The following is a 26,922-nucleotide window of genomic DNA, read 5'->3' on the forward strand; positions in this document are numbered from 1 at the left end:
TTAAGTAAAACAACTAGTGTTTGTGGAAACAGAACGAAGAATGGTGGTTTTCAGTGGCTGAAGAATGGAGAATGAGGAGTTAGTGATGAATGAGTACAGTGTTTCCATTTAAGAAAAAGAAAATGTTCAAGAGGTGGGTAGTAGTGATGAGTGCACAACAATGTGAAAGTAATTAATGCTACTGAATTATACAATTAAAAATGGTTAAAATGCTCAATTTCATGTTATGTGTATTTTACCACCAGTTTTTTTTTAAAGAGAGAGAGAATTTTAATCTTTTATTTTTTAGTTTTCAGCAGGCACAACATCTTTGTATGTGGTGCTGAGGATCGAACCCGGGCTGCACGCCTTCCAGGCAACCGCGCTACCGCTTGAGCCACATCTCCAGCCCCACCACCAGTTTTTTTTAAAGAAAGCTCTTTTCTTTTCCCATAAGGACTTTCCACCGCAAGACAGTATGGCCCCGACCTCGGATTTGAAGAAACAATCACAACTGAAAGAGGTGGCAGGGATCCCCCTGCAGAGTACCACTGTGGACAACTGGAGCCAGATCCAGAACTTTGAGGCGAAGCCGGATGATCTTCTCATCTGTACTTACCCTAAAGCAGGTGATTGTGGGGCAGGGCAAGAGCAGAGACCTCACCCTGCTAAGTCAGAAGTCAGTATGCCCCAGGATGGAAGACGTGCCCCTTGCTGTTCTAGGAGGGGGCTTAGGCTTGGATGCCTGCATCCCTGGATTCCCAGAAGGGGCTGCAGCATAGCAGTGCTGGAGGCCCCACCTGCTGTGCTTGGCCATGCCCTGCTCTTGGGTGGTTGTGAGCTTTTCCTTTGCTGCTCCACTCCAAGTAAGACCCAAAGTCTGTCCTGCATGGACGTCCATCTCTCATGGCAAACAGGATCCTGGACCCAGAGGAGGTTGAAGCCAACAACAGACTCCATGTCCCTTCATCCTTTCCCTCAGGAAGCTTCAAGAAGATTATCTAAAAGTTTTCTGCTTCTTGTCTTTCTCTTCTGACCCTCAGGGACAACGTGGATTCAGGAAATTGTGGACATGATTGAACAGGATGCGGATGTGGAGAAGTGCCAGCGAGCCATCATCCAGCACCGCCACCCCTTCATTGAGTGGGCTCGGCCCCCCCAGCCCTCAGGTGAGTCCCTCTGGTGAGCTCCAGAGAGTTCACAGACACACACACACACACACACACACACACACACAGAGAGAGAGAGAGAGAGAGAGAGAGAGAGAGAGAGAGACTTCCCAAAGCTGAGCATTACAGAGATCCATGTAATAGAAACTTGGGGACACAAATAATAGAGCTATGAAAACGAAGCAGGGCAACTCTAGCATGGAGATCTGGAGTTCTTAGAAAACTGTGGATGGTGGTCTGATAAACCTTTCCACTGCCTTAAGAAATGAAGTTCCTGGTCTGATTGATATGCATAAGAACTTGTAACCTTGTCCAGGTGTATCTCCAAGCCAAGATACCCTTGAGGTCCTTCTGGATCTAAGTTCCTATGTAGGTGACACTGGCTTTGCAATTCAATGCCTGATGTTCTCCATCTCTTAATTATCTGTGAAGTGCCAACTCCATACCAGGCTAACCTCTGTTTGCCTAACTGGGATTCATTCCATGTGCAATCAAGATCTTCCATTTTTCTTTGTCTCTGATTATGACTCCACAGTAGGGTAAATCTAGACAACTGGGGTTCAAATCCTGGCTATGTCACTTATCCCATGACTTTTAGCAAGTTATTTAACCTCTCTCTATAATTTACTCAGCTACAAAATAGCCACAGAATAGCACCTACCTCAATTAGTTGTGAGGACTAAGTGAGTTAATATATGTAAAAAGCTTGAAACAGTGCCTGTCAGGGTCTCTCATGGTAAAGTATTGTTGCCAGCTACCTCTCCAGGATAAATCACTTGCCCCAGGGGGCCATTTGGTCCTTGGACCAACCAAGCCCAAATTTTTATCTTGTTTCTACATCCTGCCCCCATCAACATTGTTTAATCTCTGACAATTGGGAGATTAAAGAGAGAGAAAATCCTGAGCAAGGTTTCTCATGAGGTTTCTTGCCAGTGGGGAGCACAATGTCCCATCACTAAGTCAGAAAAAAACAAGACAGAGCCTCCCTCAGGTCACCCCAGCAGCTGTAGGATTTTTAAGAAGCAGGGTAACCCATCACCCAGTTAGGCATGTCATATGGAAGCCAAGATGGTTCTTTATGAATCAAGGTGCCCTGAGTCCAAGGAGGAACAAACAGTCTCAGGTTTTCTTTTCTTCCCAGCCACTGACAGAGGGGTACTCAGTGGAGACTCATCCATGCCGTGGTTTTATTTCAGGATAGACAGTCTCTGCCCATAGAGGTGAGGTGTGCCCCTGAGAGGAGGAGGGTAGCTGATGACATTGACTCATGCACGTGAGTCAAGGGTCAAAACCTCTGGAGTGGATGGGCACCACTGGGCAATGAACAAGCTAGTCCATCTCCTTCCTAAGGTCCCTTGCACCCTCTGACCAAATCCCAGGTACAAAGACATTTCACACCAAAAGCATAGAGTCCAACAGGAATACATTTGGAAAGACTGAGAAAATGTGCACGCATGTGGGTGTGTGAACTACATATAGGTGAAATCTAGGAGTAGCCCACTCAGCTCAACACTCACTACAGGCCCTGGACTGCTCATCAGACATCTTGCATCCACTGGCCCTCAATAAGTTATGGTTCCATGGAAGAGAAAAATGCAGACAATATGTACGTCACAACCAGTGGGTGAGTCAGAGGTGAGCACGGAGTGCTTTGGGCAGAATGAGGGGAGCATGGCCAAACTGCACTCCTGGGGGGACCAGAATGATCAGCTGTCACTGTCCTTGTTGACTCTTGCCTCTCTCTTCTGCCAGACCCCAAGCTCCTTGGAGGCAAGAACTATTTAACTATTAGCTACTTAACTTTGTACTCCCTGGGGCTATTCCCACAACGCAAGCTGAACTACTTCTCTCATAAAGACACATGATATATGACTCAAATCCCAGGGCTAGGACCTCAGTGCAGATGATGAAGGCCAAAAATGACTGACTCCATGGGTCCCCTGCTCCCTGCCAGTGAGATGAAAATGGGTTCCATGGCCTCAATAGGGATGAAAGCAGGAGGGAAGACACAGGTCCTCTACCCAGGGGCCTGGAGCAGTGGGACCCACGTGGACAGAAGGGCAGAGTTAGGGCAGGAGTCCAGACAGGAGCTGAGGAAAGAGACGAAAGGCTGTTCCATCTGCCCTTGGACACTGTGCTTCCCAGCCCGGGATCTGCGCAACCGAGGGAGTCTCCTGGGGTGGTATGGAATAACTGACTCCCTGGAGCACCCATAGGAGAAAGAGAGAGGATAAAATGTAAATGAAGAACTGAAAGACTGATTTATGCCGAGTCCCAACCCCACAGAAGCTCTTTCTCCTACAGGCCATCTTTGGAAGAAGAGTCTATGTTGGAGTTGGGCCAAATCCACCAGGCGAGCTGGTTCAGGAGGAGGAGGGCTGCTCTCTGGCTGTGGGAAGTGGTGGTATAACTGAAGATAGGCTTCCCAATTAGAAGATGGCATTGAATTAGGTGTGGAAGGAGAAAAATGACAGCCACAAATACCAGGAAAGAAATGGACCAGCCTGCAGGGCTGACTTCCTGGCAGATTACCTGGGTCTTGCTCTCCAGGTTGGAACTGAGAGTCCAACAACCTGCCTCCTTCCCTCCGGCCTTCATGTCTGTGCACCTAGTCAGCCATAGCCTCTTCCAAAACCTCTCCAGACATTTCCACTTCTGGGGGTACAGTGGTTTGAACATGACGAGGACGTCCTAGGATCTCGTCTTTTAGAAGATACCTATAGATTCAAATCGAAGCACCACATATGTGGTTTCATCTATTTAATCAGGGTTACAATAAAACAGCTGATGCCCAGGGAACAAGTGAAGAGGGAGCTACAAGACAGGTGGCAGCAAACAAAACTGAGATGATAGCTAAAAGGTAGGTGCAATATCAAGACCAATAGAAGGAAGAGTTCTCATTACAAAAATCACAAAACAAGTGAGGAAAAACAATTTCATGAGTTAGAAAAAATATATGAGGCAGATTTAAACTGCTACAAACCTCAATAGGGATGAAAGCAGGAGGGAAAACTCATGTCCTCTATACAGGGGACCTGGAGCAGTGGGACCCATGTGAACAGAAGGGCAGTTTGAGCAGGAGACCAGACAGGAGCTAAGAAAAGGCAGGGCAAGTTTGAGAATCCTTACTGAGAAGTATGAATTTAATGGCCTCTAAAAGTGGCTTTCCAACTTTCTTTTTAGTACTAGAATGCTCTCTTATTTAAAGAAAAAAATGTTGGTGCCGCATGATCCAGCAATGTCACTTTTAGGCAAATATCCAAAAGAATTGAAAACAGGGACTCAAACAGAGTTTATAGCAGCACTAGTCACAATAACAAGAGAAGCAAGCACAAAGAAAATGTAGTATATACATACAACGGAACACAATTCTGACGTATGCTGTAACATGAAGAACACTGAAGACGTGTTAAGTGAAATAAGCCAAATGAAAAAGGGCAAATACTGTGATCCCACTTATATGAATACTTAAAGTAGTCAAATACAAAGAGACTGAAAGCAGAATTGTGGTTGCCAGAGACTTGGAGAAGAATTGTGGAGTTAGTGTTAAAGGGCACAGAGATTCAGTTTGGGAAAATAAAAAAAGTTCAGGAAATACATAGTTATACAACAATGCAAACATACTTAAAGTCACTGAAATGTATACTTAGAAATGGTGTAGATGGGGTTCGGAGTATAGCTTAGTGGTAGAACATGTGCTTAGCATGCCCAAGTCCTGGTTCAGTCCAAGGCATACACACAAAAAGGTTAAGAGGGTTGTTATGTGAAACTGTGATACCAATTTCTTAAAACGTAATTGGAGATTCCCATGAATAAAGTTGAGACGATCAGAATGTCAGTGTAAATGCTAATGCTAAAGTGAAAGTTTGGGAAGAAAATGTGAAGAGCCGTGGAGATCCCTGATAGCCATCATGTTGTCATTCTTCAAAATGAAAGTAATATCCGTAATATGACTGTGAAATCCCAAAAGAAAGCCAAGAAACAAACAGAGAGATAAGTGCATAATGAAACATTCTGGACAGAGCCTGAGACACAAGGTCCCCACACAGTGCTGACACCATACAGATGTATCCTCTTGAATTATTTTAAAGGTGTGGAAAAAGCCAATGCGATGCCTGCTCCACGGATACTAAGGACTCACCTTCCAACTCAGTTATTGCCACCTTCATTCTGGGAAAACAACTGCAAGGTAGGATCAGTTCAGCCACCTGGTGGCAGGAGGAGAGGAAGCCCACCCAGAGTGAGGCCTCCAGACCCCAGGTCAGAACTTCCTCCTCCATATCTTTACCTCTCCTCTACTTCTGAAGGGTTGGCAGCTTCTCAACAGTAAGGGAAAATGCAAGGTTCTGTGTTCAGTGAACAGTTTCAACAAGGGCACTCCCGTGAACAGTTTCCACAAGACTTGAAGGCAGAAGCTGTACTGAATTTCTAGAGAGAACGAGACATGGGGAGGCATGAGGATCCACTGCTCTGAAGAGCAAGGCTTGCTGTGAAGGGAAGAGTGAGAACAGGGCCACAGGCTGGGCCATGGGGAGAGGGAAAGGGGATTAAAAAAAGCCTTGCAGATTGTTCAAAAGGGAAAGTTGATGAACAGAAGGAGCCATGAATGCTCTTGAGGAAGCCCTGGGCCACAGCCCTGAGCTCCTTGTTTTATTCATTCTGGTACTTTATTCATCATGGACATCAGTGCCTGTTAGATTTCTGTCACCACATAGGGCAGTAAAACATGTCTGCTGATCTACAAAAGATGAGAACTGTGTACCAAGGGGAGGCAAGAGCACAAATTGAATATGGGGCACTGTTTTCTCAGCAGTGGAAATAGATGGGAATGACTAAGAAGGCAATCTCAGGATGACAGGAGTGCAGGTAGGGGGACTCACATCAAATGACATGGCTTCCTTTTGGAAAATCTGGGTAAGGAGTGAGAACTTCTGTTTCCAGGATGATGTTTCGTATACAAAAACATTTGTATACAACCCATGAATGCTGCAGGACATAGCAGAATTTCCTTTTTAAATGTACAACTGAGATGGGTTTAAAAGTAAGGAAAGTCCCTAAGTTCTAAAAATGAAGAGGGAGATAAAACTCGGAGAAGTAAATTAGGCCTGGATCTGTCTGGGGAAATTTGGTGACCTGGATAATCCAGCAACTTAAATTTTGATGGCTGCAAAGGCACAAGGCCAAAGCCAAGGATATCAGGAACCAGAAGAATAAGGAGAATAACTGGGATACTGAAAGGTTGAATCCTCAATGGTGGGTGGAGAAGGTGAAGGAGAACCCAGGGAGCCTGTCTTGAGCCTGCTCTTAGCTCCCCTGAGAATGTGTGCCCACTATCCTCCTCTCTCAAAACTTTGGGATTCAAATTGGCCTTCCTTATGCTGTTCAAGAAAATACAAGAAGTCAAATCGGCATATAATAACTGTCAGTGTTCCCTAGGATCCCTGGCAGGCACATGGTCTGGAAGAATACAGTTTCTGTCCAGGCCCCACAAGATACCCACCTGAGCTCACCATCTCACATTACAAAATACAGAATTAGCCAAGATAGTGAGACTGAGATAGAGATGATAGATAGATAAATAGATAGATAGATAGATAGACAGACAGACAGACAGACAGATAACAAGCAGCAGAGTTAGGCCTCAAGAACTTTACTTAACAATTTATCACCTATAGAAATAAAAGAAGAGGTCTGGGAAGTCCTAGGGTGTTTTCCTAGCATACAAAGTTCTGGTTTCATTTACAGCACTGGAAAGAAAAAAAGAGAGAGAGACAAAGAAAGAAGAAAAAAGGGAAGGAGGAAGGAAGGAAGAATAGGTTGTATAAAGAAATGAAAGATTGAATCAAATTAAAATACAGGAATAAGATATAATTAGAAACAGAACTATTAAAGAAATATATGTCAGTTATTGAAATTTAAAACCCCATAATAGGCTAATATGCAGTATAAATACTGATGAATACCAAATTCATGAACTTGGAGAGGGGATGAAGTCTTGTGACTGGAGGTCAGAAATATGAGAAGAGATTCACAAGCTGGCAAGGGACAGTGAAGTGAAAGACAACTGAGGTTTAAAAGCTTAAGAATTCAGGTGTTTTTTTTTTAATATTTTAAGAAACGTGTTCATTGGTGGAGAAGACGGATATAGGACTTAGACAGCAGTGGCAGAGTAACCAACTTGGAAAGCAGGGCTTCTCAATCTCAGCCCTTATTTTATAATTTTGTTTTGTTTTGTTTTTGCTTAAAAGACAAATGGGATTTGTTCAAAGTGACGTGGTAAGTAATGCAGACATAGAAATGACCGTCATGAAGAGTGTTTTGTGCTCACAGTTCCCTAGAGACAGAAGGTACCGCATGCCACATAGAGCCATATAGAGAAGCACCAGGTCAGTCAGGATGCAGAGAGATGAGATAAAAATATGTACAAGAGCCATTATTGTAGTTTCTGCAGGATGAGGACAGGAGATGCAAGGTAGGCAGGCTTCGAGCTGGGTGGTTTGAACAATTTCAGCAGACTCTGGGGCATAGGGCTGTGTCTGATGGTCTGGTACCTGCCCTGTGTTGAGTGGGCAGGTGGATAGTGGTTCAGAGTATGAGAGCTTCATAAAAGAGGAGGTGGAACTGTGAGCTCTGGATTAGTTGGCTGTATATTTACTAGACCTAGGAATGAGCTACTCCTAGAAAGGACACTCCCTCTAAAAACAGAAAGGTTCCAAAATGTCCAAGTATCAGAATAGAGAACATAAAAGATAGTTTAATATGAATAAATATAGCACTACTGATATTTTGAGACAGATAATTCTTTCATGTGGGTGGGAGCAGAAGGACTCTCCTATGTATTTTTTATTAATTTTTAAAATTTATATATAAAAGCAGAATGCATTACAATTCATATTACACATATAGAGCACAATTTTGGATATCTTTGGTTGTATACAAAGTATATTCAAACCAATTTTTGTCTTCATACCTGCACTTTGGATAATGATGACCATCACATTCCACCATCATTTCTAACTCTGTGCACCCTCCCTTCCCCTCCCACCCCTCTGCCCGATCTTGAGTTCATCTAATCCTCCTATGCTCCCCCTCCCTACCCCACTATGAGTCAGCCTCCTTATATCAGAGAAAACATTCAGCATTTGTTTTTTGGGGATTTAACATTATCTCCTCCAACTCTATCCATTGACCTGCAAATGCGATGATTTTATTCTCTTTTATTGCTGAGAAAATTCCATGGTGTATAAGTGCCACATTTTTTTCATCCATTCATCTACTGAAGGGCATCTAGGTTGGCTCCACAGTTTAGCTATTGTGAGTTGTGCTGCTATAAACATTGATGTGGCTGTGTCCCTGTAGGATGATGTTTTTAAGTCCTTTGGGTATAAACTGAGGAGAGGAATAGTTAGGTCAAATGGTGGTTCCATTCCCAATTTTCCAAGGAATCTCCATACTGCTTTCCCTATTGGCTGCACCAGTTTGCAGTCCCACCAGCAGTGTATGAGTGTGCCTTTTTCCCCACATCCTCGCCAACACTTGTTGTTGTTTGTCTTCATAATAGCTGCCATTCTGACTGGCGTGACACGAGATCTTAGTTCTGTCTCCTGTGTATGGTAGAGTGATGTACAGCATTCCTGACCTTTACTCACTAGATGCCAGCATCACTGTCCCAGTGTCACAACTAAAAATGTCTCTGGTGATTGATAAATGTCTCTGGTGGAAAATATCATCCCTGATTATGAACCACTGTTTCACGGTGAAAATCAGCACAGCACTGAAATAACTGTTCATGGGTCCTGGGTGGATAGTGGAGAGGCACTTGGGGCTGATACAATCAATGTGAATTTTCCTACCTCTCTCATTTTATAATAATGAGACAAAAGTTGGTTAAATGAAAAGTTGTGAAGAAGAAGGTTTGAATTTGAGGTCAAAGTGACACATAAAGGGACGCTTTGTAGGGGCAGAGCTGCAGTGACTAGAGATAGAAATAATAAAGTTGGAGAGGCCAGAAGGAAGACAGTAACTCTTTTCTTGTTCCACAGTCCAGACCCTAACCACGAAGCTATCCTGTTTCACCAGGAAACCAAGATGAGTTTGTCAGAAGGCTCATCCACATGCATGTGGCATTTTTTAGTCACACGACAGGTCATCCTTTCTAAAGGAGGATTTAGCCCCCTGCCACCAGTGGGGATCAGGTTAGCTAATTAAAGACTTAATAGGACCAGGTTGGAAACAGAGTATAATTGGCAAAGATACACGGAGAGTGGTGAGAGGTTACAAAGCCACACTGCCAGCTACGAAGTGCTAAGCAGGTGTGTGTAGATAGCCTCAGGAAGACTCAACCCAGGTGGACTTTTGTGAAAATCCATTTCTATACCATTTTTCACCCATCTGTCTCCTTACCCTAAAGTTCCTTTATGTAGCTCGAAATGCCAAAGACTGTATGGTTTCCTACTACCATTTCCAAAGGATGAATCAAGTGCTACCTGACCCTGGAACCTGGGAAGAGTATTTTGAAACCTTCATTGATGGAAAAGGTAAAAGAAAATGCTTCATGTACCTGTATTCCCATTCTAGTGAGACTGATTCAAGAGAATCAGACATGACATTTGATTCTCTAGAACTTTGCCTCTTTAGGTAAGTCCTGCCACGGATGGGGACCAGGTAGAGCTGCTTGGCTGCTTTTCTACTGTAGACCCACAGCCCTCAGTAAATATCTCCCACCTGATTAGAAAGTCTGTGTTCTGGGTCACAGGTGCTGTTGAGGCACCCTCATTCCAGAGGGATTGCAATCTCAGTGAGGGTACACATGTTTGTGCATCCTCAACAGGAAGACACTTTGGGTAGCATGTTTGGACAAATAAACCCAAGCCCGTCCCAGTCCACATGACCATCAAAATCAAACAGATCGTGACTCTTAGGAGGTATCTGATGCAGAGTCTGTCCCCTTTACACTTCAGATCAACAAAACTCTGACCCTCAGAAGGCTCTGTGCCATGTCTCTGTAGACTGCTCTTTGTGTCTGTTACAGTGGGTTGGGGCTCCTGGTTTGACCATGTGAAAGGATGGTGGCAGAAGAAAGACAGACATCAGGTTCTCTTCCTCTTCTATGAGGACATAAAGAAGGTGAGTACAGAGCCACTTAGACCCAGGGCCAGAGAAACTTGAAGCTGTTCAGGGCGTACTTCTGAGAAAGAATCATGGCTTTCTGAAACTCATCCATCCCATTCAATGTCACCCTCACCACAGGACCCAAAACATGAAATTCAGAAAGTGGCACAGTTCATGGGAAAGAACTTGGATGAAACCATGCTGGATAAAATTGTCCAAGAGACATCATTTGAGAAAATGAAGGAGAATCCCATGACAAACCGTTCTACAGTTCCCAAATCTATCCTGGACCAGTCCATTTCCCCCTTCATGAGAAAAGGTTTGTGGGGCCTTGTCACAAATGCCTGGTAACATTGCCAAGATGATACTGGGTTTCACTAATTCCAAGGCCATGGATTGACTATTCATGATACCTGGTTCTAATAAGGCTAGGCACTTGAACCTGTTGTAGTAGACAAAGCTCTGCAAATAGCAAAGGAAATGCAACCTTGTAAATGAATGAAGGCAGGAGCAACTATTGATCCAGAATTCACAGAGACTCCTGGACCTACATAATGATCTGGGACCCAAGCAGCAGGAGGTCACGACTCTTTGCTTTATGAATCCACCACTTAAAAGGCTCAGCTACTCTCCGCATTAGGCATACCTTCCGTCATGACCCATTTCCTCTCTCTCTGCCCATTGTAACTTTAACTTACATTATAGTTTCTGCTGTCTCAATATCTGCTCAGACCTCGGTCATGACCATGTCAAACCTGCCCTACGTCATGATTTTCAACTGTAACTACTGCTGAGAACTGCCTCCTCTTGGTAGTTTTTGCTTCTAATTCTTAAAAGAGGGATTCTAATTGGCCCAGCATATATTTTTCAAGGAAAAAAAAAGTCATCACTTTTATGTAAGAAATAATCCATTAAAATTATAGAAAGTTAAATCAATTCAATATTATCTCTTTAAAGAAAATCTCCTCCAAATGCTACCACCCCAAAGTCCTTCTGCTCTCTGTTTTATAAGCATATACTTTTATTTTTCACAACAGTGGAATTATGGTTTGCATACTATTTTGTAATGTCTTTTCTTCTTTTATTTTTTGGTAGGCAACTGAAATTATTTCATTGTCCTTTCCATCTAAAAGAGTACTCAATGCTTCTGAAACAAATCAAATGATTCCATTTCTTTTCAAATAGCTGATGGTGATTTTGCAAATAGCCCTTCTTTAGGCCCTTACATACCTACCTTTCTATACACACTCTTCCTTTTGTCTCATACAAACACAGAGATATGTATACCATATGTAGTTATCCTGTACAGATTTGCCCACCAGAATAGGAAACATCTCTCCAGTGCAAGGCATATAGATCCAAGCCCCTCACTGCTTTTAGAAGTCCTCTGTTATATCAAAGTGGCATAATAAACTTTCCTAATTCACCCATCTGTTTTCTAGTGATAGGGAAGTTATCATTGCCTTCAGTTTTCATCTTTATGAATAATGTTACAATGAAAATTTTTGTGCATAGTTCTTATTTCCTGATACTTTTCTGTTACATAATTTTTCAGAAGAGACATTGGTGGAACAAAGAACATTTTCTAATATGAAATTATTTTAATCACTGCTTAGTGAAAAATAGTATCTCCTTCTAACTATTTTCAAATTATTTTATGTTGATATATAATCTAAATACAAAAATGCTCAGATCTTAAGCATACAGTTTAATGTACTTTGATAAATATATATAGCCATACAACCAGCACCCAATCAAGATATCATTCTCATAACTCCAGAAGGAACCCTCTCATATCCTGTTTTTATCAATATGTACCTGCAGAGACAAGTGCTATTCTAATCTCTATCCTGTAGATTGATTTTACTTATCTTGGATGTCATTCATATGGAATCACACAGTACACTTTTTAATGTCTGGGGCCTTTGGTCAACATAACATCTTGAGATTTCTCCATGTGGTGTATGTCCATAGTGCATTTGTTTGTATGTCTGTGTAGTGCCACTGTGTGACTCTACCATAGGTGGGCTGGGTCATTCTGGGTCACCAGCTCCTAGTACCAGTCATGATTAGATTTAGAAGCCCATCCTCCTGCACTGAGCCTCAGAGGGCTGCTTCCCATAGCAGACAGCAGCAGATGGAATGGAGTTCATTGAGGGATAACTGGGTGAGTCAGGCTACTGACAGGCCAAGCCTAATGTGGGTGCTCCACTGATTACCTTGGGTCCACTCAGTCTGTCCATAAGAGAATGACAACTCCTATCTGGTTTCCATCTTCTAGGAACTGTGGGGGATTGGAAAAACCATTTCACTGTGGCCCAGAATGAAAAGTTTGATGAAATATATAGGGAGAAGATGAAAGGAGTCACTATAAACTTCTGCATGGAACTCTGAGGAGGTAGTAAATAAAAAGTTGGAAGACAAGAACACAGACGCTGTCTTCAATCCTCAGCCACAGCCAGATTGGAAATGTTTATGATTGTGGTACAAACCATCTCTGTAATTATGAACCATATGTCACAGCTTTGCAAAAAGGGTCATGTCTAATGCCTATTTTCTCCTCTATTTTTTCCAAACTAAGAATAAGACATCTTAATAAACTAGGTAAAAATATAAGACTTAAATACTACAAGGATTTTTATAATCCCCATTCTTTTGGGAAGTGTATCCATTTTCTAGGGTGTAATATAACAATATCTTGAGAACAAATACACAAATATTAGATAAAATATATACTAACAACATGAAATTCTGATGTCTGATCTGACCACTTGGGGAACACTGGTCTGGGCTCAATCCGGAGGTTCTTCCTGGTCACAATGGGAAGAGAAATAATGGGAAGGGATACAACCCTGGTGCTGCCAGACCTGAAAAAATATATTCTGAGCACCCAGAGAATGAAAGGAAAGGCCAGAGAGTGAATGTCAGAAGTCTAAAACATGATGAAGAGGGACAAGGTGCTAGGCCATATAGGAAACAGCAGGAAGGTGGTGTTCGGGAGCCCAAGTTAGATCCTGGTAAAGGCAGAAAGTAGGGGAAGTGACCGATGTCAGCAGTGTCAGCCCGGGTGTGGAGCTCAACATGGAGACAACTGAGCCTCAGCTTCACTGCCATGCACTCTGGGGAATACTTCCTAACCAAGTTAGGTGTCCTTTGCACTCAGTTCCCATAGTTTCCCCTATTGCTTATCTGTACGTCCCACTACATTGTAAATCCCTTGGGGTTTGGTTCCATATTGTAGTCACCATTTTACTCCCAGTGCCTAATGCATACAGCACTTGCCAATACAAACGTGTTGCATGATCGAATGAAAGCACAGAATACAGGAAGGAAGGCACATTTCAAATTACTAATTCCAAACGTTGACCCTTTTCTTTTAGACCCAAATCAGAGGGTGCACTAAGCCAAATAAAATACTGATTTCTTTTATCACCGCTCAAGTGTGGACCTGAGCTTTCCTACAAAGTCCCGTGTGTTAAAGACTTGGATTCCAGTGTGTCCCTACTGTGTGGTGATGAACCCCCAGAGGAAAAGCTTAGTGGGACTTCTCCAGGTCATTGGAAATATGCCCTCAAGGAGGACAGTGGAAACTCAGGCCCTTCTTCCTGTCTTACTTCTTAGCCATGAGATGAGCAATTTATCTCTGTCATGCATTCGCACCATGCTGCCTCCATACCAGAAGCCTAAAAGTAATATGTTTAACCAATCACGGACTAAAACTTCAAAAGTTTGAATCAAAGTAAGTGATTGTATCAGGTAATTGTTTCAGTAATGGAAAGCTGAAATCTTCCATTGGCCCAACTTTTAAACAATTGTTTATGTTGATTTCATACAGTTAAAAACACTTAGCTTTAAACATATGTAAGTTTCAAAATAACATGTTTGTTATGTTAAAAAATCATCTGTATCTTCACTGGATTATATATTTTTTTGTTATTTGGTTCTATGTCTTATTCACCTCTGTATGCAAACTGATTCCGAGATTCACCTGGTAAAACCTTCCATAATAAACAGAAGCTATAAGAATTCATAACAAGAAAGAAAGCCTGCACTACAAAGCATACACAATGAAATATTTCATGAAGCAAAAATTAGAAATAAAAACCAGCATAGAGCTGCATTACACTAGAAGAAAAATCAAATGACAACCAAGTCTGAATTACACATCAGAAATAAATCAGAATGGCAGGGAATAGAAACCATCTCCCTGTAAGGATAAAAGCAAATGAAGGAAATAGAGAAGAGAGGCAGTTCAACACCGACACACATTTATCCAGTAAGAACCTGCAGATGGGGGCCAGTGGAGACTGAGACCGACCTTCCACTGCAGCCTGGGGCAGACATAAGGGCAGGAGGGAGTGTGGGAGTTTTTGTGGTTGGGCCATGGCTAGGAGGGTTGTCAGGGAAGGGCCTTTGGGGTCACCTGTATTCTTTGAGGTGATCACTGTTTCATGTTGAACCAGGTGTTTTCAGAATTCCAATCTCAGAAATTTCCTTTTTCTGTATGATGATAACTTATTGTTTGAGATTTCTTTGTACGATGATAGGATATTTCTGGGGTTTAATGTCAGGCTAAGTCAGAATAACAGTGAGGTGACTCTTATTCTATGATGGGGGATGTATTTCAAATGGTGTTGCCTGTGTCAAGTTCTACCTAACATTCCTGCCTTTTAAAAAAATTTATGAAAAAGAAGTGAAGGGAGGGTGAAGGGAGAAGGGGCAGTGACGTCTCTTCCTGCTGAGGGAGGGCATTGATGGAGGACTCCTGTAGGCACTGATAGTGAGCAATTCTCTTGTTACTCAGCAGAAGGATGTTCAGGATCACGTGATTAGTAGTGGCATTGATGGTTCTGTGTGAAAAGGAGATGAAGAGCTGAAACAGGGAGGGCCCCATAGCCAGGTCAATCATGATACAGAGAATTGGGAAGACAAAAGGGGCATCCAAGAGAACATAGCCAGGGGAGAAAGCACCTCACATTTCATGAGGAGGAGTACTGATCAACTTGGTGCCTGTTCTCTTGATTTTAATGCCATCCCTCACCAGACTTGTTAGTGTCGAAGCAGCAGGTTTCTTGTAGGAAGGAACAGATACCTCCTTTGTCTGTGGTTAATAAATCTAGATCTCCTCTGTTGTGGAGGACAGTTGGAGCCAACAAATCTCTTTGGTCCTGAAGCATTAATAGTTGGGTTGAGATTTCTCTGAGGCGAGCTGCCGTTTCTTTAGATAGTACTGCAAAATTGATGGGTGGAAACTCCTACTCCTGCCACTCCAGTGCCCACTGCTGTAGTTATGCCCACGCATATCAGGAGAGGAGCAAAAGGGAGAGCTCATTTCCGTCTGGGTAGGGTGTGTACTGGGACTGGGATGGGTCCCTTCTCAGTGAAATGTAGGAGGACTGGTGTGAGAGAGGCTGGGGTGCGGGTTTCTGAAGTCAGTGGGTAAACAGAAGTGTTTTTCACAGAGGAAGAAGGTTCCCTGATGAGAGTCAAGGCCACAGAAACTTGTGTTAGTTGGAGGCTGTTGAGGTTCCATGTCCACCCCTGGTAAGAGCAAAGGTGGTGGCCATGTGTGCAGCCCCAAGAGGCTGGAGATCAATCTTGGTGTTCAAAAGATTGGACTTTTCAATTAAAATCTGGTGTTTGGAGGTTTGAGAATACTTGTCCAGGTAGAGGAAGGAGCATTCAGTGTTCTCCATGGTAGGGCTTAGGTTCTATGTTTATTAGAGGCACACTGGTTAGTGGGCCTCTACCTGGGCTTTTGGTTATAGGTAAACTCCAAAGAGCACAGGGAATGAAAGCTCTTATAAGGTTGCTTGTGGGCCCCTTTTAGGTACTGTGTTCACAGTGGGATTGGGGAAAGGAAAGGTATGATTACACAAAGAAAGAGAAAGGAAGGCTGCTGGGATTTCCTCTTCTGTGCATGGGAAACAGAGGAGTCTGAGAAAAAGGGGGTTCAGTAAGGGTGCCCATCTGACCTGTCATGGGGATAGTAATGTGTGAGGCAAAGTATCTGGCAGTCCTATATCAGAAAGGAATATGTTGTATGGCTGATTCTCTGAATTCTGTTCTGTCTTCTCAGTGCATGTGGTCAGAGGAGCTGGCTGGGCTACCGAGTTGGGGCTTGTGGGGGTAAACAAATCCAGCAGGGGAAACTGGATGTGTTCGTGGAATTTACCAGCAGGTCAACAGAGGTTTTAATAAGTGCAGGCATGTAATGAGGTATTAAGGCTAGACAAAAAGGAGGCAGAAAGAGAAGAAGGAAAGCTGAATTGTGAGAAGTCCCAATAAGCTCCTTCAAGCCATGGTTGATGCATGGATTTGAAAATTTAAGCTGGAGTATTCAGGGGTTGTGGGAATAGATACCAAGCAATGTCCTGGGTAGTGAGGATAATAAATTGGCAAAAGCTGGGACAGAAAAAGATGAGTAATAAAGAGACATAAGTTTATAAGGCATAATCTTGGTCCTATAGTCTCTGAGTATCTGGGGGAAGTGTATAGGAGTGGGGCTTGTGAAAAAAGCAAGAGTATTTTATACCACCAGGAGGGCTGTGGGGGATGTGCGTTGTTCACGGGGGATGAGTGAGCTGCTCCCTTTTTAAGCTTGGAATTGGGTATCCAGTGTGGGGATGATTTCAGTTTGGCTGCTGCAGGTGGTGTCGGGACTACCTGATATGAACCTGCCCATTTTGGGTTAAGGGGAGCAAGAGAGTCTGCTCTCCACATCAGGTCTCCTGGCTCTAGTTTTAATGGAGTCTCAGAATAGTCAATAGGTTTAGGAAGGAAATGTTCTGCATGCTGTCTGCTTAGGGGTTGCCTCAGGTGTAAGGCTGGCCAAGTATCAGGAACAGGAGGGGCCGAAGGAAGAGGAAAACCCTGGAGCACAAAGGGACAGCCATGGAGGAGCTTGAAAGGGCTTAGACTGAGGGGTTTCAGGAAGGACTCATAAATGAAGAGGAGCCAAGGGAGAAGCGTGGTCCAGGTAAGCTCAGTTTTAAGCATTAGTTTGCTCAGGTGCAGTTTTAGGAGGGCATTTGTGCGTTCCACCTTTCCTGGGGATTGGGAGCAGTATGGGATAGAGAGACAGTTATGTACAACCCAAAAGGTAAGTACTCAGGGCGGATTAGGTTTCCCATAGAGAGGCTGACAGGAGAGGAGAGGAGCTGACCCCTTCCCCAGAACTGGTTTCCTACCATAACATTTCATAACTTCATTTTATAACCAGATCTAGTTTTGCCGCCATAAGTAGGTAAAAGGGGGGCAAATATCCTGAATGTACTTAGGAAATGAAAGCCAAAAAAACAGATTCTGTTGGGGACGGAAGGAGAACAGTTTTTTGGTGATCTATTAAAAACCAGCCATTTTTTAAGGGGAGTCCCAGGTTAGAAACACTTTATATTCTGAGGCAGAATAAGATGAAGTAGGGAAGAGAAAACAGGGAGTGTGGAGGGGTGTGATGGGGACTTCTTTAGGCTTCGTGTAAGAACAGAGGTGAGCAGTGGGGTAGGGTCTTGTCAGCAGCCGGCTTTGCTGCTGCATCAGCTAATGCATGGCCTTTGGCTCTGGGGGGGGGGGTTGAAGCTTGGTGTCCTTTGCAATGGATGACTGCTGCAGCCATCCATTTTGCAGCCTTAGGTAGGTATGGGAGTCAAGAATGGGAAAGGTACACTTGGAGTTGGTATATATGTTTACTCTCTGCCCCTGAGCAAAAGTGAGTTCTTGGTTAAAGCTATTAACTCAGCCTGTTGGCAGATGGTATGGGGAGGTGAGGCCCCTGACTGTATAATCTAATCTTTGGATATTGTGGCATATTCTGTAATAGGATGAAGATTTATGAAGGAACTTCCATCAGTAAACCATGAAGGGACTTTGAGTATGTCTGAATTATGGGAAAAGGGAGAGAACATGGTATCTAGAAGTCAAGGCATGAGTGAGAGGGACGGGGGTCTGAGTTGTTATCTGAGAGGAGTGGTAGGAGGGTGCCTGGGTTATGGGTTTACAGTGTTGGAAAGATCAGTGGATTGTCTACAAAGGAAGCATGTATTTTTGGAGTCTGAATTGGTGGGGGTGGGTGGGACAGAGAGATGGCTGTTTGGTTCCTTTAGGTTGTGAGAGGAGGAGATAGTAAGATGTTCATATAGAGTTAATGTGTTGGCCTCTGAGTCTAAAAGGGCTGCAGATCCAAGCACCTTGGAAAAGGGGGCAGTCCTTGAATCACTGCATCTAACTGTTTTGAGAGATGATCCACTGACTTGGGGGAATTTCCAAAGATCTGACAGGAGCCCCAGGGCTACCATCTGGGCTGTGGAGACACAGAGAAAAAAATGGTTCTTCTGAGTCTGGAAGTCCAAAGTGGGGGACTTCAAGAGGGCCTGCTTTAGCTTTTGGAAGGGAGTGTTAATGGGAAGAGAAGGGTCGAGTGGCTCAGAAAGGTCACTGTGAGAAGCAGATAGAAGGGCTCAGCAATGAGGCCAAAGGTAGGAACCCAGATGGGGAAATAACCGGCCAGCTCTCGAAAAGAGGGAAACCACATTTGCTAGTAGAGAACAGGAGGTCCTGAATGGGTTGTTTACAGGCAGTGGGTGCTGCAGTCTGGCTGGGCACAAATAACTGGGGAGGTCCAGCCACTTGTAGATTCAAGCAAGAATGGACTTAGGTCATGAGATTCGGCTTGGCTGCCTCTAAAGCCCTGAGGAAGGTCATCCAGGTCAGCTGGGTAGAGAAGTGAGTATCAGGGTCCATCCACATTAAAGCAAATAGATCCTGAGAAGCGGGATCCAAAGGGAGAGTGAGACAGGCATCTGAAGATCAAGGACTGAGAAGTGAGTTGTCGTTGAGGGAACAGGAGAGCGTGGAGCACAAGGTTAGGATTACAGGATGATTTGGGACAACTGCCTGATTAATCAGATCCTGGACTAGTTAGAAAGTGCCCTGGGGTTTTAGACAGCCAGGATTGGGGTGTTATGAGGAGAGCTGGTGGTCAAAGACTGTTAGCTTTGTGAAGGCAAGAAATGATGGGTTTAAAGCCTCAAAGGCCTCGGGGTCTGAGAAGATGTGGGATTATCAAAAGGAGGAGATGGTTCCTTATAGAGAACTCTTAACAGGAGTGTGATGGGTGGCCACGGTGAGTTTGGAGGAGCATTGACGGAGATGTTAGAGAGGAAGGAAGAGGATCTGGTCAGCATCAGAGGGTCAAGAAGGCAGAGGAGTGTGGGGAGATATGGTGGTTTTGTTGGAAATTAAAATGAATGGGAGCGTTGAATTTGGTCAGGATGTCCCTACCAAAGTTAGGTGCTAAGGATTGGGGTATAATTAAGAAGAAGTGAGAGAATGAAGTGTCAAATAGGCTATAGAATAAAGCACCTGTTTGTCTAAGGGTGCTGTGTTTTCTGCCAATGCTGACAATAGAGGTGAATGAATCTTAGAGGGGACCAGAAAATTCTGGTAGCACTGAAAGATTTGCCCCATGTCCAATAAAAAAGAGATGGGTTCACCAGATACTGATAGCATTACCCAGATCATGGATGGAGTGATAGTAGTCGGGGTAATAAGTCCAGCGGCCATCACTCCTCTGTTGATAGGCTGTGCACTATCAGGTAGAGGATGTTTGCCAACCTGGGGTTTGTGTCTGTGGACCTGTGGGAATTGGAAGTGATCATGTGAGAGAGAAGAGTCTCATTGAGTGCATTCCAATTTCCAGTGTCCCCTTTGGTGACAGAGAAGGCATGGCCCAGGCAGAGGTTTAGAGTGAGGGCATGCATTTGCCCAGTGTCCCTGTTGGTCATATTTGAATCATGGCACACAGGACCTTTGTTTATAAGGTCTTTGGGGACCCTGTATGAGTGCATCTGCCAGCATTTGGTATGTGGCTTGATCTTGGTTGAGTTTTTGTGTTTTTAATTCCTCTTCTCTAGTGTTGTATACCTTAAAGTCCAGCTTTACAAGTTCACCTTGAAGGATCTGTGGTCCATTCTCCAGTTTTGTAGCTTTTTTATGATAACCTGGGGCAGACTGGAGATAAAATTTAAATGAAGACAGAGTCTGTCATCTTCTGAGTCAGGTTCTTTCTGAATTGGGAGAGAAAGAGGGCAAGGTGTTCATCATTGCCTTGAGTTATTCCATTAATCTTTTCCTAGGTGACCACCTTAGGACAGCCTTCCCATGCTGCCAGGATGTAGGTAACTGGATGACTTAACTTCAAGCTTTCAGCAGAACTGATCTGATAGCCAGGGTTTCTGCTGGGAGCTTATGTGGTACCAATGGGGCTATTGACAGGATTTGGGCAGTGTAGGGTGTCTGCATGCGCCCCAGCTGCTGACAAGATGTCATCCTTATCCTCAGAGGAGAGACAGGAGGAAAGGATGACATAAATGTCATGCCACGTGACAGAGGTCATAGGACTGGGTAATGTGTAGGAATTCCTTTCAAAATGCGATGGGATCTGAAACAAAAAAGCCTAAATTCTTCTATCTATTGTCCATCTAAGAGGACATGGACACATAATGCCTTGTACTCCTACTATCTCATGAAGGGGAGGACCTTGAAGGGAGCAGAAGTTTCCACTGGGAGAAGCCCACGGCAGTGATTGTGTTGCAGGGAAGGAAGCAGTCAGGTGGGTGAGAATGGGAATGAGAGAGAGTTGATGCTGAGGCTGAGAGGGGGCGGTTCATCTGCAGGGTCAAAATCAGTGGCTGAGGGAGAGGCAGGGGGAGAGGGAGCGGATGAAGGGGAAGAAGGGGAGTTATGGCTAATGGAGGGGTGTTTTATTAAGAAAAAGAAAGTGAAAGGCGGAGTAGTTTGGGCAGAGAGAAGGTCTGGAGAAATCGCAGAAGACCTGAACATTGGGCACGTTGGACCATCTGCCATTGTGGTGAAGAAAGTTTCCAAGATCTCTTAGAATTCGGAAGCCAAATTCAAAGCCATTTTCAAGCTGGTGACTATTATTGGCCACCTTGTACTGGGGACAGGCAGAATTGCAGAAGAATATGAGTCTTCTAGGTTTCACTGTGTCTTTGAGACCTAGGGTCTGGATATGTGTGAGAAGGCACCCCAATCAATTATTTCATGGAGGTTTTGATGTGATCTGTCCCCTGATGAACAAGATGGATTGAAGAGGGCCCCAAAGGACTCCAGGAGAGAGAAAAGCCAAAACCAAGAGGTGTCCACAAAATAATCTGGTTTCTCCCAGGTTGTTCCAGGAATGACCTATGGAACCACAGGCGATCAATGGGCATTCCCAAGGAAAGCAAGCCATTGGCACCCAGTGGTGGCAGGGTTTTTCTCTCACCCAGAACTGTGATTTGTCATAGAAACAGTCAGAGGAACAGTGTCTACAGAGAGAAAACCACAGCAGGGATTCCAGGAGTCTAGAGGAACGGAGGGGGAGTGGTATCACTCACCCAACAGGCGATGATGGCGGGTGGTGGATGTGAAGTCCAGCCATGTGAGTGGTTCCTACCGGAGCCCCCGGAGGGAGAGAAGGGAGAATGAGAGGGAAAATAGAGAGGCCAGGCTGAGGTAAATTGGAGCCACCTGTGGTGGGAACTTGAACACCCTCCAGGTTTGGCCCCAAACAGAAAGAAGAAGTGGATGAAGAGAATAGAGAGCGGAGAGGAGGCTCACCAGGAACAGAGGGTTATCCGGGACACACCTGGGGAGACTGAGACCCAGCTTTCTTTTACAGCCTCAGTTAGATACAGGGGCAGGAGGGAATGGGGGACATTTTTGGTTAGGCCATTTCAAGTGTCAGAGAAGGGTCCTTTTGTTTGCCACCTTTATTCTCTGAGGTGGTCACTATTGTCACCATTTCATGTTGAACCAGGTGTTTTCAAGATTCCTGTTCCAGATAGCAATTACTCTTCTTCTTCTTTTTTTTTTAATTATCTGTTCTCTTTAGATATACATGAAAGAGCATATATTTTTACATATTGATATAAACATGGAGTATATCTTATTCTATTTATGATACCAGACTTGTGGTTGTCATTGATGTGGAGATTCATTGTGGTGTATTCATATATGTACATAACAAAGTTGTGTCAGATTCATTCCACTGTATTTCCTATTCCTATCATCCCTCCCTTCCTTTCCTTTCAACAGATGAATGGATAAAGAAAAAGTGGTGTATATGCACAATGGAATATTACACAGCCATAAAAAGAATGACTTCATGATTTCTGCTGGTTCAATGGAATGATCTGGAGACTTACATGGTAATTCAAGAAAGCCAATGTCAAAATACCAAAGTTCAAATATTCTGTTTGATATGTGGATGCTAACACACAACAAGGGAGATGGGAAAAATAGAAGTTCAATGGATTAGACAAAGGAAATTTCCTTTCTTTGTATAATGATGAGGTATTATTTTGGGTTTCTTTGCATGATGACAGAGTATTTTCTAGGGTTTAAGGTCAGGTTAATTAAAAGTGACCATGAGGTGACTCTTATTCTAAGATGGGGAATACATTTCAAAATGGTATTGCCTCTGTCAAGTTCTACATAACATTTCCTATAATAACATTGAATGTAAATAGTCTAAACTCTTCAATGAAAAGACATAGATTAGCAGATTGGATTTAAGAACAAGCCCCCAAAATATGTTGTTTGCAGGGGACTCACCTTCCAGGAAAAGACACCCACAGACTGAAGATAAAAGTATGGGAAAAGATATATTATGCAAACTGTACCTGCAAAAAAGCAGGGGTAGCCATTCTCATTCAGACAAAGTAAATTTCAGGCCAAAATTAATCATAAGAGATAAAGAAGCCATAAAAGAAGAATGAAATTATGGCATTTTCCAGTAAATGAATGGAGATAAAGAATATCATGCTAAGTGAAATAAGCCAGTCCCAACAACCCAAAGGCTGAATGATTTCTCTGATACATGGATGCTAACCCACAACAAGGGAGGGTAGGGAGGGAAAGAACAGAAGTCCATTACATTAGATAAAGGGGAATAAAAGGAAGGAAGGGGCATGGGAATAGAAAAGACAGTAGAATGCATTGGACATATTGTTCCTTTGCTCATATATGAATACACAGTAGTGTAACTACATATTATGTACAATCACAAGGATGGAATCCTAATTGGAATGGATTTTACTCCATGTATGTATGATATGTCAAAATACACTCTACAGTCTGCATGTTTAAAAATAATGAATAAAAAAATTATCTAGGATTTTTAAAAGACAACAAATGTCACTTTATACTGGTGAAGGGAATTATATAACACCAGGACATGATGATTGTAAATATTTATGCCCTAAACAATGATGCATCTACATAGAGAAAACACTCTCTTCTCAACATTAAAAATCAAATAAACCAAAATACAATAATACTGGGTGAATTCAACACACCTCTCTCACCACCAGATAGATCATCCAGACATAAACTAAGATGCTTCAGATCTAAAAGTACTGTTAACCAAATGGACCAAACAGACAGCTATAGAATATTTCACCCATCAGTGACTGAATTCATATTCTTCTCTGCAGTGCATGGAACATTTTCCAAAATAGATTGTATTTCAAATCACACAAAAAAATCTTAGTAAATAGAAAAAGATAGAGAATGGAGCAAAATTAGAAATCAATGACAAGATAAAAAACAGAAATCATTATAATGCCTGGAAATTAAATAATATACTTGCAAATGGTGAATGGATAACAGAAGTAATCAGGGGAGAAATAGAAAAAAAATTGCAAACAAATGATAGAACATATCAAAATCTCTGGAAAAGTATAAAGATAGTTCTAAGAGAAAAATTTATAACACTAAGTTTATACATCAAAAAGAAAGAAATATATAATACTGAAGAAATAATCTAAAATTATGTATCAAGGTCTTAGAGAAAGGAGAATAAATCTCAGCAAATTCAGTAGAAAACAGAAAATAATTAAAATCAGAGCCAAAATTAGTAAAATAGAGAATAAAAAATACAAAGGAATAATGAAATGAAGAATTGGTTTTTTGGAAGGATAAACAAGATTGATAAACCCTGAGCCAAATTAACCAAAAGAAAGCAGACTCAAATAAACAAAATCAGAGATGAAAAAGAAAATATCATCATAGATACCAATAAAATCCAGTGGATCATCAGAAACTATTTTGAAAATTTATGATTATTGGAGAAAATATTCTAGATATTCTTGAAGATATTGACAAACTCCTTGAGACATATCAAATACGAAATTTGAACCATAAGGATAAAGAAAATCTAAACAGATCAGTATCAAGTAATGAAATTGAAGCAGGTCTCCAAAGCTTTCCAACAAATAAAGCCCAGGACTGGATGCATCCTCATCCAAGTTCTGCCAGACACATAAAAAGAATTAATACCATTCCTCCTCAAATTATTTCATGAAATTAAAAATAAGGAAACACTGCCAACATTATCCTACAAATACTCTATCACCCTGATACCAAATCCAAACAAAGACACATCAAGGAAAGAAAATTTCAAACCAATATCCTTCATGAACATAGATGCAAAAATATTAGTAAAACATTAACAAACTGCATTACCCCAAAAAAAAAATTTGTAAAAAATTCTGTACAACAAATCAAGTGAGTTTTCATTCCAGGGTGGTTCAATATATGCAAGTCAACAAGTGTAATTCATCACATAAATAAAATTAAGTACAAGAATCACATGAGTATCCCAATAGATGCAGAAAAAGTATCGAACAAACACCCATTTGTGTTGAAAACACTAGAAAGACTAGGGATAGAAGAAACTTACATCATCATTGTAAAGACTATATATGACTAACCCCAGATCACATCATATGGAGGAAAAAATTGAGAGCATTTCCTCTAAAATTGGGAACAAGGCAAGGATGCCCACTTTCACCACTCCTATTAAACTCAGTCCTTGAAACTATGCAAAGCAATCAGACAAGACAAGAAAATTAAGGCAATACAAATAAGAAGAGCTCAAGTTATCTCTATTTGCTGAAGAATGATTTAAGACTTCTAGCTCTGATAAACAAATTTAGTAATGTGTAGCAGGATCCAAGATCAGCATATATAAATCAATCACTTTCCTATACTCCAATAACAAACCTACTGAAAATATAATTAGGATAACTATTCCACTAACAATAACCTCAAATGAAATAAAATACTTTGGGATTAATCTAACAAACTATGTTAAGGACCTCTATAATGAAAACTATAGAACACTGAAGAAATAATTGAAGAAGAGCTTAGTAGATGTAAAGACCTTCCATGTTCTTTGTAGGCAGAATTTTAATATTATTAAAATGACATAAATCAAAAGCACTATACAGATTCAAAGAAATTCCCATCAAAGTATCTAAGACATTCTTAACAGAACTAGAAAAATATTCTAAAATTTATTTAGAAAAATAAGAGGCCCAGAATAGTCAAAGCAATCCTGAACAAAAAGAGTGATGTGGGCAGCATCACAATACCAGACCTCCAAATATACTTCAGAGCTATAGTAACAAAAACAGCATGATACTGGCACCAAGATAGGCATGAAGACCTATGGAATAGAAGACACAGAGATCAACCCACATAACTACAATTATCTGATACTAAAAAAATGTGCCAAAACATTTGTTGGAGAAAAGAGACTTCTAAGAAAATGGTAGGGAGAAAACTGGAACTCCATATGTAAAAAAATGAAACAATACAGGTCAAGACCTGTATTGCTCACCCTGTCTTTAAGTCAACTCAATGTGGATCAAAGATCTAGGAATTAGGGCTGGGGATGTGGCTCAAGCGGTAGCGCGCTCACCTGGCATGCGTGCGGCCTGGGTTCAATCCTCAGCACCACATACAAACAAAGATGTTGTGTCCGCCAATAACTAAAAAATAAATATTAAAAAAAATTCTCTCTCTCTCTCTCCTCTCTTAAAAAAAAAAAAAAAGATCTAGGAATTACACCAGAAACTCTGCAAGTACTAGAACAAAACATAGGCTCAACATTCCAACATGTTGGCACAAGGACCAATTTCCTTAACAAGACTCCAAAAGCATAAGTAATAAAATAAAAAATCAAGAAGTGGAATATCATCAAATTAAAATGCTTCTGCACAGCAAAGGAAATAAGCAATCCACACATTTTCCCTTTGCTTTGCCTAGGATAAAAACTGCCTTCTCGCGTGGATCTGAGCTCTTACTTCCCATGTCCACAACTGCCAGGGGCCCACAGAGCTGTGTGAAGTCCTGGGTGAGGCCAGCAGCTCCAGGGCAGGTCTGCTCCACACTGCTCTCCTTTTTCATGGGTGGGAGAAGGGGTCGTAACTAGTAGCAATTCCTCTACAACCTTTCTAGATGGATTCCTAGATCCCACCACAAGGTTACTCATTCTGGTTTAATCCAACTATCTGCAAGTGGGAAGATGTTGTGTGTATTGAATTTCTTCTCAGGTGACTGGTCAGCGGTGGGATCCACAGAATGGCTGCCATTCCAAGCATGGGCTTCTCTCCACAATTTGGGTCTAAACTGTTCGACCACCTTTCAATGACTCCACTGCTATGGATGCATTTTAATTTGATCTATTTTCTTTCCAGCAATTGTTAAGGGGTGAACATCTGTGCTTTTCCTCTCCTTCTCTGTTTTCCTCTCCCCCAATCCCCATCCTGGGCTGGATTGGGGATTAGGGAATTCAAGACTGATGGGAATTTGAGAA

General features: G+C 42.3%; 1 protein-coding gene across 2 annotated transcripts; it reads left to right on the plus strand.

The window, feature by feature from the left end:
• Positions 1-457: 457 nt before the first annotated feature.
• On the plus strand, positions 458-12,653 carry LOC144252856 (sulfotransferase 1C2-like). 2 transcript variants are annotated; one of them, XM_077794935.1, is made up of 8 exons: positions 458-608; positions 1,023-1,148; positions 3,585-3,599; positions 5,252-5,337; positions 9,559-9,685; positions 10,180-10,274; positions 10,398-10,578; positions 12,541-12,653. In XM_077794935.1, exons 1-8 carry the CDS (start codon positions 458-460, stop codon positions 12,651-12,653), a joined length of 894 nt encoding a protein of 297 aa, XP_077651061.1. The 2 variants fall into 2 exon arrangements, with proteins under 2 accessions (XP_077651061.1, XP_077651060.1); XM_077794934.1 differs by lacking the exon at positions 3,585-3,599 and having other exon boundaries at positions 5,240-5,337.
• The last annotated feature ends 14,269 nt before the right edge of the window (positions 12,654-26,922 follow it).

The sequence above is a fragment of the Urocitellus parryii genome, unplaced genomic scaffold, assembly GCF_045843805.1.
Source record: "Urocitellus parryii isolate mUroPar1 unplaced genomic scaffold, mUroPar1.hap1 Scaffold_61, whole genome shotgun sequence".
Classification (NCBI taxonomy): Eukaryota; Metazoa; Chordata; class Mammalia; order Rodentia; family Sciuridae; genus Urocitellus; species Urocitellus parryii.

What these genes read in the sequence shown, in the direction of transcription:
- LOC144252856 (XM_077794935.1), top strand. Translation starts at nt 458, where the DNA reads ATGGCCCCGACCTCGGATTTGAAGAAACAATCACAACTGAAAGAGGTG. An exon ending in CTGTACTTACCCTAAAGCAG is followed by an intron (nt 609 to 1,022) that starts GTGATTGTGGGG and finishes TCTGACCCTCAG; the next exon opens with GGACAACGTGGATTCAGGAA. An exon ending in AACCTTCATTGATGGAAAAG is followed by an intron (nt 9,686 to 10,179) that starts GTAAAAGAAAAT and finishes TGTCTGTTACAG; the next exon opens with TGGGTTGGGGCTCCTGGTTT.